Below are 12,009 nucleotides of genomic sequence, written 5' to 3'. Positions count from 1 at the left end.
TTTGTTATTGTAGATATTCTTTGATTAAATTGCACTTCACTGAGGAAAATCCTTGGAACCAGGAGGAGCTACCCAGTGTAGTACTTTCACTGGAAACCTGGGTTAGTCTGCAATTCTCTGCTCTCTGCACAGCCCCTGTGCTGATGCATCACCTCACTCCCACCAGGGGTCCTGCGAGTGACGCTGAGCTGCAGCCACAAGGAGGAGACAGCCTCTGACAGCTGAGTGCAGAAGCAGCCGTCCCGGGGTCTTCTACCTTGAGCTCTGAAAGAAGGAGAGCCGGGAAACACCAGCCCCGTTTGGAAAGACGCTTCTCTGGTCTAGCCTGTGCAGACGCTTGATCACCAGGTTTTTATCTCCAGAGTTTCTTTCTTCTACTTCACGGGCACTTTTTTAAAGTCTCCGGGGGAGGCCTGGAGTGGGGAACCCATGGCATCCCTGGCAGGAGAGATGCCCAAATCCAGCAGAAAATTCAGTGCCCAGGAAGGAGTTCCTAGTGCCATCAGCAGCCCCTGCCCAGCCTTGCCAGACCCGGCCAACCGGTGAGTGGACCGCGCTGTGGGTGGGGGTGTCATCGGCTCTCTGACCTGCTCCAGCTTCAGTAACGTGAGCGAGAATCGGTCCTGAAGGCAGGTAGCGCAGGAAGAGAAACTTACTTGTTTCTGCGAGCATATAACTTTATAACCTTTCACTCTGAAGATTTCTTTTAAATACAATTGCAGACAATATTGATAAAAAATTAAAAGCGATATCATTTGTTATTTTTTAAAATAAATTTTCTAAGTATAGTTAGCAATATTTTCCAATTGTATTGAGTTGGGGCCCTCTGGCATTTTTGTAGAGTATTTATATGACTAACAGAAATCTGGAAAGGATTACTTCCACAGTTTAATGGAGATTTGAAATTGTCAGATAAATGAGTTACTTTTTATTATACTTCAATTTCTTGATTACTTGAAAAAAATTATTTAATTTTTTATTATTATAGCTGAACTGTTGAAATGCTGATTGTTGCAATACTCTTTTCATTGAAACATTAGGGCATTGAATCAGTCAGGATTGTACTTAAGCTTTTGACACCTGCTAAGGAGCAAACAACGCAGATGAGAAATTCCCAGTATATTTAACAGATTGCGAGTTTCAGAAATGGTATAGTACAAATCACATTATGTACATTTGTAGCTATTTCCTAAATGCTTTTGCCTGACTCTAATTGTTCTGAGTCTGGAGATTTGTCTGAGATATTGGGTGTCTGTTTATTACTGTTTGTCCTGCTGCTTTAGAGATCACACCTGAGTGTGTGTCCTTGCTCATCAGACTGGGGCTTTGCTGTTCCAGGGAAAGAATTCCTCTAGCAACACCACCTAAAGCAGCAGTCTAGAGACAGGGTTCCTCAGAGGTCCCCCACCTCAATACTGTCCAGGCACAGCCTTGCTTAGATTCTGTGATCTCAAATGTGTTTAGATGGGAATTTAAGTGTCTCTTTCACAAAGTGTAAATGTTTTTCAATAATATAAGATAAGGATTTAGGGATTTATTGGGTTTCTAAGGCATTAGGAGGGTGAGAGAGGGACAAACACAAGACACAAGACACACACAAGACACACACTTCTAACAGCATTATTAGATACACAATCTCACTGTATTAGAAATACACGGTGACATCACATTGCATTATTAATACACTCATCCTTGCTGCCCTAGTAACATACACATGTAACATAGCATTATGAACATAGCCAATCTTACTGTATTAGAAACATACACAACAGTGCATCATTAACACACACATTATCACTGCATTAGTATCACACAACTAAAACACATTTCACCATTAACACACACAACCTCACTGCATTAGAAACAGAGCTACTCTACATTCATAACATCGGCTGAGCTCCTCTCAGCTACAAGGCAAGTGGCTTAACGTTTGTTTCAAATATTTTTTTTAAACTATTACATATAATGTAACACAAGCTAGATTTCTCACCCGGCTTCTTGCTTTATACAGTCAGAGGTCACATGCTCAAAAGAAAATAAAACCACTTCTGCAATTACTCCTGTGAGCACAGTGAGGAGAGATCTGTACTGCACCAGTTTAAGCACAGAGTCCTCAGTCTCTGGGCTCCCCAGCACTGCTTTTCCTCCTAGTTCCACTAGTGTGTTTCCCAACAGTACATTGTCGAATCAGCTCTGAGGCATCTTTGCAAACAGTTTTTTGGAAGAATTTACTGGAGCTAGTGTGGTGAAGCTGAAGAGTAGCAGGAAATCCTACAGTACCTTTTTAATAGGTAGGGTGGCTGGTCCTGGCTGTATTTCAATGTGTACCCCTAAAATAGTGGAGCCGTCCAGTTCTCCCATGATGCGTGTGCACTTTCAGAGCTCTGCATGCCATGCTCATGAGCAAGAACAGGCTGCAGGACACGGCCGCATGTGCCTGCGTCTGCTCTTGCTTCTTTTCACGGCACTTGTATTCTCAGCCTGTCAAGGCTGCTTAATTAAGGCAAGGTAATGGAGCCAGAGCTCTCTGTAGAAACGAAATCAGAATAGGAAACGGACGTTATATACCGCTGTGTGAGCTGGTCTGGCAGTTGTTTGTCGAAGAGCTGGTGCCTGATCCACCCTCCCTAACGGCCTCTTTGCCAGAGCATGTTTACAGAGCAGCGCTGTCCTCCAGTGCTGTGTTTGTTTTTCCTGTTGGTGTTGTCTGGAGTGTCGGTGGGCCTCCGTCCAGCGGAGCTGAATGACTGCAGTGTTGTGCAGGGAGACAGCCAGCCTTGCCCACGGTGGGCGGCTGGAGTGCCAGGCCCTGGCGATGGGGAGGGCGCCCTGGCCTTCGGCCCAGGCATCTCGGTGCAGAGGAGGAGCAGTCCACTGGACGTCTCTGTGGCCTTGTTCCCATCCCGTGGACAGGGGGCTTGTGTCTGCAGATCAGCTCACAGTGGAGACAGTGGAGTGAACATCTCAGCCTGCAGGTCTATCTTCAGTTATTGCAGGGGAGACACAATGAAAAACACCGTATCCAGCAATGCTGTGTGGCGCAGAGACAACACACCTACAGTATATTACTGAGAGGCTTTTGACAGGACAGAAATGCTGGGACTGTAAGTAGTATATGTGTGTCATTCCAGAAGATGAGCATTTGTTACCTGTTACCTTTGCGTTTTGGTGCTGACATTTAACACGGACTGGTGGTGCCCAGAAGAACGAAAGACAGTTCTGAGAAGGGGGAGGTCAGCTGGGGTCGTGGGGGACAGCACAGAGACATGTGTCTGGAAAGCTGCAGCTCAGTGGACTCTCCAACCCCACGCTGGTGCTCAGAGTCTGTGGGCTTTACTGCACAGACAGAGCCACATTCAGGCCATTCCTGCTGCCCACTCACAAGGGGCTCACTCACTGCAGGCCTGCTCAAGGCTGCATCTCATTATGCCACTTTAACGCAAAGCTCATGTAAGAGAGTAAAGCCTTACAGAAGCTCACAGTTTCGGACCTCATGAGCTAGTTTATGTGCTCCTGCTGGTCTCCCAGTCCCCCACTTGCACTGCTGCTTCCTGATGATCATGTTCTTCAATTGCTGGGAGCGTTGAGGTTGAAATTTAAAATTGATTATTAAGACACAGCTGTTAATCGGATTTCAGACTGCTTTTGAGATATAAGACAAACAATAACAGCATTAAAAGTGTACAAAATACAGTGTATATAAATATGTATGTAGCACATATATATAAGTACTATATACAGCATTGTGGCATAGTAGTTAGTGCTGTTGTCTCAACACTTCGATCGTGAGTCTGATTCTGGGCTTATTCGTAGAGTTTGCATGTTCTCCCTGCATCGAAGTGAAGTTTTGCCAGGCACTCTGGTTTCCTTTGACCTTCCAAAGCCATGCTGGCCAGGTTAAACTAGGGCTTTACGACTTGTACCTATGTGCTTGTGTGTGTGCAGCCTGCTATGGACTTGGGTCATGTCCTGGGCATAGCCACCTCTTGCATCGTAGGAACAAGTAAAGGTTTATTCCAGCTGAAAAGAAAAAAGACAACATTTCGACTGTGGAGCCTTCTCCAGTGGACCTTTCATCACACCTGAAGAAGGTTCCACAGCCGAAACGTTAAGCGTTGTTTTTTTTTTCAGCAGGAATAAGCCTTTAAGTGTTCCTTTACAGCCTGTGCATGCTGATGCAGCTCCCTACTTGAACTTCTTGCATCTTATGCATTCAGGATAAGTTTCAGGTCTCCAAGACCTGAACCAGGAATAATGGCTTTCTGATAATGGATATCATTGAATACAAATGCAGTTTGTCAGGGAAATGTCGAGGACCAGTCATCAGATTTTCCCTGTTTTCACTCCTATAAGTTTCACCTTCCTGCTGTTGAAGCTGCCCCTGTGCTGTTTAATGGGACAGGACATCTGCCATTCTGGCCACCTGTTGATGTATGGCCCCATGAAATGCTCAGACTTAAAATAAGCATTTAAAAAAGGTCAAATATTTCAGAAGTCAAAAAAGGACATAATAAACAAACAGCAGGCTGTTCCTAAGACCAGCGAGGTTAAAAATAAAAACTGAGCACAAGTACCGCAGAAGTGCAAGACAGAGACTAGCTTGGACACAGTGTCTGTCTCTAAGTTACTTTTTAGTTTATTAAATTGCCTTTTTCATTCTGAGCCCCACAGCTTTCATCAGGTCAAATCTACAGATTTGATCATGTCAGATATTTATTCTGTGAAATCTGTATATTCAGTAGCTGAACGTCAGACGTCGCAGTTCTGGAGGGATTCTCCCGGAGCGCTCGTTGGGGCTGTGGGTATGACAGACCTGATGCAGCCGGACCTTTCTCTCTGGTTTCCTCTTGTGCCACCTGAGACTCGTCAGCTGCCCCTGAGCTGCCACTGTCAGTGATTCATCCCTTTTCTAGCCTGTTTGATCAGTAGGAGTTAGTTGATCCCTGGATACCTGGATAGGAACTACTGACATGGAGAGCACATCACATGGCCTCCTGGTGTCTGTAAGCGTTCGCTCTTCTGTTCTTCCTGTCAGTTGTGCCTGTGGACACGTTGTAGGTGATCTTCAATAGAGGCATCAGCCGAGTAAATTAGTCACAGTTTTAGGAGTCCTGCACAGCACTTCGGCCTGGAGAGCTGGAAAGAGCAGAATCTAGAAAGCGAGGCTCCCTCAGGGGTGGGCAGGTCCAGTGCTTCTCTGATACTTCCCTTCAATTAGAGATCGAAGTGTTAGATTTTAAATAGCCTAATTACCGAATGGATTACATAAATAAAGCAATGAAGACTTGTGATGGAAGAGGAACACACTGCTTGGGCAGGTTTAGAACCAGAACCGGCTCTCGCGACACAGTGAGGTGGAGATGAGGGCTGGAGTGGATTACGTGTCAGAGCTGTAGGGCCCAAACGGAGCAGAGCTAATGAATCAGAGGAAATGAAACATGAGCACAGTGTTCCCCCATTCTGCAGACACTGTGGCAAGCTCTGTGCAAGGCCCGGACACTGGGGCTGGCCCGGCTCTAAGCTCTTGGCACGTCAGTAAGCCCAGTCTTCAGTGGAGGGGAGATTGTCAAGTCTGAGCCAGCCTGAGTTTGTTTTTCCTGATCCTCCTAAATAGTTTTATTATTTTTTCTCAGCAACATGATTACAGTTGCCTGAATTTAGCTCCTGCTTGGAATGAAATATTTACGAGGGTGTGACACAACGTGAGCTATCTTTAAATATTACATACTGCAATCTGGACCAACATTACTTCATATCGCTATAAATGTCAGGTTCTTCAGAATGTAAAAGTAATTGTTTTCTGACATTAACGTTTGTGTCTGTAAAGTGTAACTTTGCAAGAGTATAAACTACAGAGCACTAATGTGCACTGTTGCAGACAGGGACAGTAATAAGTCACAGTATGGCTCAACCCAGCTGGTCAGCTCAAATACAGCACACCTCTTCTGAATTATTATGTAATTTAAAACATATTGCTTTGGAAAGACACATACAGTTATCTGTAGGAACCCCAAGAAAGTGCCTAGTTAGCATTTACTGTAAAACATCTGTGCCTCTAAAAGACAGGACGCTATCTGCTCTGAAATACAAGCCATTTAAGCTCCAGCTATACCACAGCCTGTTCCTCTTTGTTTGGGATTATTTGCTGGGCCAACTGGCCTCACAGTTTAAAGTTATCAATCAGTCCTAAGTAACAATCAGTTGTTCCCTTTATCAGGAATATGTTCTATCTGTAGTCTATATGAAGATGTGTTTTAATAATCTATGTAACAGTAATAAATGATTGTGGTGCAACAGTGGTCTTTTATAGTCCGGAGGGTTGCAAAACTCCTTAGTAAGAAAATATATTAGGTGTTATACAAATGCATATAATGCAAAACAAAATATCAATTTTTCAAAACATTATATCAATTAAATATAGGAAACATAACGCATTATCAGCCAGTTTACTCTTCTGAGTGAGCTGTTTCAGCTACCGAGAGATGCAGATCCTTTGACTAAGATGTAGAGTAACTTGCTTTGGAATTGGCGACTGGGGTTCGGTGTCTACAGAGTGTATCTGTGGGATACACAACTGGGCAGAGCAAGTCTGTGTAAGTCTGTCGGTGCAATATGAGATACCCCGAGCATTTACCCAAAAGATACCCTCGCCGCAGAAGTGATGCTTATCTGGTACTTTCACACACCCAGTTGATAGGTTGGTCAGGGTGAAACAAGCACTCTAAGCAGCAGAAAGGGGAAGAGAAAACAGTGCTCTTTTATTCACCGTGTGAAGTCCAGCTGCTCTTGTCCCAGCACACACAGACTCAGTGCACTGCAGGAAGGGGGCTAAAATGAGGGGTAAAAATAGTTTTAACAGGGCTGCTATCTGCCCGGTGGAAGCACCAGTTGCCATGTATGGTGAAGATGCTGTGGCGCCATATTCTGGGCTATTGATAAAAGAGAAGCCAAATTAAACAAGTCACGCCGCCTCCCATCAGGGCCAAGACCTTTAACTCACACTACAGTGGGATTTTTCATTCACCAAATTAGATGTGTTAATTGTACAATATGCTGCTGAGGGCAACTTCTCACTGGCACTCAAGACCAATTTAATAGAACCATGAGTGATGTATAAATGCATGCATGCCTGATATCTTTCTTTATAAAGAAACACAAGGCAATGCCTTCCACCGAGAGAAACTTGAACCATTTGAAAGCTCTTTTTTTTAAAAAAAAAGGTTATTTGTTATATATTGTAAACCAGGAGTGCTCAGCTGAGTTTAAGTGCTGGTGTTGAATGAATATTTCAACAGAACAGACGTAGTTTTGTTTTCTTGTCTTGAGCCATATACATAGTGGACTTCAATCTCCAACCCTAGCAAGTCACCATTGAATCACCAATGTTCACAGGTTAGAAACAATTTCAACTTAGAGATTGTTGAGGTCCAAGACTGAAGTACTTGTGTTCTTCAGCACACAAGGACCAGAGTTATCTTAATTGCTTAATTTGCTTCATGTGTTTAATGTGTTTGTTTGCTTCATTTGTTTAAGATCAGCGCAGGCTGTGCTCAGGGGGAGTGGGCAGTGGTCAGGGCTCAGATCTTGTCATTGGAAGGTTTTGGGTTCAAATTTCCAATAGGACTCTGCTGTTGCAATTGCAGATAAAATGTCCAGTTGTGTAAATGGGTAAAAATGTGAATTACTTTCGATAAAAGTGTCAGGCAACTGAATTTATAGAAGTTTTTATATATAATTTATAGAAGATACCGAATATCCTAGAATGCCCTTTTCTCAGTTGTTTCCTCTCTTATGTTCTTTATTCACCAGTAACTTACAGGTGCTGTCAAACTGTAGCGCAGGTGACCTACAGCTATTCCAGGTATTGCAATAGGATTTGGGCTCTTCAGGACTGCTGTAGGACAGGGCTGTTCAAACCTCGCTCTGCAGAGCTGATGAGTCTGGATAAAGAGCAGTTTTATAGATTTCTCATCAGATTTTAACACCATCCACACTTAGTGGTGGAGAGATTGCTTTCAAACTTTATTCTAGATTTTAATTTTTAGGTTGGATATTAAACTTTTTGACCAACAGATCACAAAGAGTGAGGACAAATGGGCTTACATCAGAGCAGCTTTGTTCTTCTACTGGGTCTCCTCAGGGCCATGTGCTGTCTCCTGTCCTGTACTTTCCATATGCAGACAGGTGTAGGAGCCCTTTCGAGTGCAGACACATCATGGTTTCTGGTGGCTCGTTGATGCTGATATCATTGTCAGTCTCCTCCAAACTGTAGACGCTGATCATGGGCTGGTGGTGAATTATCATGTTGAATTTCTAGCAACTCCTACCTTGAACTCTATATGTCGAAAAACAAAAATATAGAAAAAGTTACAACCAGATGCAAAACCAGCAATCACAGAGGGACAAGAAGTTGAAATAGCCAACAGTTACAAATATCTCAGCAGTATTGTTGAGGAAAACAGAGATGCCATATGTAAGAACAGCAATTGTTCTTCCTGAGAAAACTCTTCTCTTCTAATGTGTGTACCACATTGATGACTTTATTCTATAGAACTTTAATTCATCCCAGCATTCACTGTGTAGCCTGGTGAACACACACAATAAAAACTGACTGAGCAGGATTGTCAAGGTAGCCAGCAAAGCCATTGGTGCACAACACCTACATCTGTACCAAACGTACAGTGAGGAAAGAATTCGAGCTCCTTCCATCAGGGTTAGACTACCCAGATTTAAATACAAAAGAACTAAGTTGGCCTTTATTCCCACAGCTACTAACCTGCTTAATTTGGACTACTGATTGTTATAGTTTACATTATTTATTTTATCACCATGCAGGTATCTTATATGTCTATTGTACACACTGATGACTCAACTTCTTTATTTGTCTTTCTAAATTTTGAGGATTACTTAAAAATGCTAACTTGTTTTTTCTAATCTTATGCATGTACATAAACTGTATGTTTCTTTTTTTCTAATGAGTCCATGTTGTGTTAAATGTGTTGTGTATTGTGTTATTTATTTTACCTGCCTGCAAAGCAAATTTCTTATCTGGGACAATAAAGTATTCATTCCAACTTAGCTCTTGACAAATTAAGTCAGGCTTTTATCAATTTAATTGAACATAATAATACTAGTTTAACAGCTTCTCTCAGCTTTTCAGCTGCTGCTTTAAAGAGATCTTAAAAACCTGCTGACACAGTGGCCCTGCAGTGGAATATTACTGACATGTTGTCGTTCGGAAATCATATAATGTTAAATGTTAATGATAATGTTAAACCTCTTTAAATTCACACCATGTTTAACTACATGTCTTCAAATGTAACCTGACTCAGAAGGCAGTCCACCTGTTGGCAGTTAAACTTTACTGTGCTTCAGTTAACTGCACTGAAATGAAAGTCAGGCTTTGTGACAGCTATAGCAGACATGTCGTATTTTAGAATGAAAGATTTATTTTCTGGGTGAGCACAGTGTGAATCTCACTAAAGCCAAATTTAAACACAGCAGATTTATGTCAGGATGTTGAACCCATCCCAATTAAGAGTTTAACTTTAAAATAACTGCAAATAACTGTCCTCTGTCTGAGGAGAAAGGCGTAAAACATTTGTGTATGTTTGAAATTATAAAAATTAAATCATAATAAGGCAGTTGAGGCTATTCACTTTAAGCAGAGGATGGTAGGCAAAGGTACATTATTCACACTTTCAGGAGCCTCTGTTGAAATATGCAGTATTTGCTGGAGGAGCAAATGCAAAAAGGAGACACACAGCTTCATTCAATGACTGTTTCAAAATCCTTGGATTAGTGCTCTTCTGCCCAACCAGATTTAACAAAAACCTTTATTGTCCTTTAGTGTTGAGAGGAGAAGGTTAGTTCAGTGTCATTATCTGCACGAAGGACTTAGAACCATGACTATGATCATTTTCGGGTACAATATGATCCTATGAGCATCTGGGCACAGGTTCAGGGTGACAGGCCTGTAGTGGGCCAAGCTGGTGCGATAGGGCCTGGCTATCTCAGCTGCAGTGTCTGGGACTGTCTCAGTCTTAAATAGAGGCCACATCCATACAAGGCCTGGCGCTGCTGCTGATGCAATGCAGTGTCAGACGTCTGGAGAGGAACCAGGCCATGTGGGGGAGTGAGGGGGGATACTTGTAGTGGTCAGGTGCTGTCTGAACTGCAGGACAGAGTCCAGGCAGTAATGTGACAATCCTCCCTCTGTTTACCCAACAGTCCTGGAAATCCTACCCACTTAAATTCTTGTCAGGGCCACTGCAACCTCTGTCCCTGCACACTGTACTGACCCTGCCCAGGTACGGCCATCATAATCCCACCCAATCAGTCCTCATTCACACTGTGACACTTTCATAATGGCGGTGAGTCAGTTTGTCTCCCGCACGAGGACAGTAGCCACCTGCACACCGGCTGGCCGTGCGCGAGCTGGAAATCAGACCTCATTTGCTGTGTAAAAACATTTCCTCGTGACTGACACACCATCTATTTATAAACCATTCAGAACTGAACCCTGGAATATGCCTTACTCAGGAAACAAATAAAGAAACTGAGACTAAATTAGTATTAGAAATACTAGGTTACTAAACCGAGTTTTTGTTAGGTGGGGATTTTAAGCCCAGGGATATTCGAAGCGTTGCAGGGCAGGTTGCCTGTTACCCAGCGGTTGCTGAAGTGTTTGCGGTGTCTACCGAGAGCAGGTCTCTCTCCTGGCCTGACAGCCAATCCGAAGAGAAGCCTGCGCTGCTCAGCAACTGGCATCGCTTTCCAGTGAAGTCACTGACTGCTGACGCGAAGATTCATTCGGCTGCGGAGCCCCTCCAGGGTGAGGGGGAGAGAGGAGGAATCTGGTGGGATCGTGCGCAGCTCTGTCCCCTGGCACCTCACATCTTCGTCTCCCATCCCTGCCCCCTCACCCCCTCACACACTTCTAAAATACTTTACAGTAATTAAACAGATACTGAAGATTAGGTATTGAACTTGTCAGAAAACAAAAAATACACTGTGTGTTGTATGACGTAGTTCAAATAGGTAGCTGCAAAGGAACAGGTAAAAGTTTAGTCAATGCTGAAAAGAGAATAAATAAAACATAACGTTTCAGCTGTGGAGCCTTCTTCAGGTGTATAATACAGTTTAAGAATAAACCTTTACTTGTTCCTGTATGTAGTATGTTATATATGTTTTAACAAACATTGAGAGAAAGGGTGTATCCAACCAGCCGCTACCAGAGCATGGTGTCTCAGCTGCGTTTCCTTCCTCCAGCAGTTGTCGAATTGTTTCAGTCAAACCTTCGGAGACGCGATTATCTAGGTCAGCTCGTCCTGCTATTAAAACGATATAAATGGTCCCGACGCATCAGTGAAGGTTGTTTTTATCCTGATGTGTGCTTTCATTAGTGTGACGCCTTGTCACAGCCCGTGTCTGGGATGAATTTCACTGCTCAGAGAACGGAAGCTGAAATGCCTTTCTCTGAATCCCTGGCCAGGAAAGCCTGGGACCGATTTTTGTATGCTGCCTTCTTTTACCAAAGAGATGGCTCTATTTTTGCTCAGTTAAGATCAATCTCAGGGCCCAGACAGCAGTTCTGACTGTGAGCCCTCATCACGAATCCTTTCCGATCAGTCAAGGAAAGTTTCTCCTCCCCTTGCCTTTCGACCACATGAAGGACAGGAGCCCTGGCATTTGGTCCTGAACCCACAGAGCTGTTTGGAAAAAAAAGAGTCACTTCTGTAAATTTTTATTTTTAAATGTGTTGGCTACAGATTACAGGACAAGCCTGCAAGATGAGCAACCACAGCTCATGTGATATTTAAAACCTGTCTGGAATAGCAGAAGACATTCCCTCCATTCTGCAACTGTTTACTCTCCAGTTTCCTTCCTCCGTTCATTAGCAAACAAATTACATCATATAGAAATATCCAAAATAAAGAAGTTCACTATTTTGTTTAGTCCTATTGGGAAACAAAGGTTTATGTATTCCTTTCTTGTTTTCTTTGAGTT

General features: G+C 43.2%; 1 protein-coding gene across 8 annotated transcripts in view; it reads left to right on the top strand.

The window, feature by feature from the left end:
• Positions 1-289: 289 nt before the first annotated feature.
• The window catches only part of znf638 (zinc finger protein 638), a 55,768-nt gene continuing 44,048 nt past the window's right edge, over positions 290-12,009 (top strand). For all 8 annotated transcript variants that reach the window (XM_088919839.1, XM_088919837.1, XM_088919838.1 and 5 more), the window contains exon 1: positions 290-542. In XM_088919839.1, the coding sequence (XP_088775965.1) occupies positions 430-542 (113 nt within the window). In that variant the 5' untranslated portion in view covers positions 290-429. The remainder of the gene's footprint in view (positions 543-12,009) is intronic.

This window comes from Atractosteus spatula, chromosome 1 (assembly GCF_055471065.1).
Source record: "Atractosteus spatula isolate fAtrSpa1 chromosome 1, fAtrSpa1.hap1, whole genome shotgun sequence".
NCBI classification, from domain to species: Eukaryota; Metazoa; Chordata; class Actinopteri; order Semionotiformes; family Lepisosteidae; genus Atractosteus; species Atractosteus spatula.
This window is presented reverse-complemented; position numbering and strand designations above follow the sequence as displayed.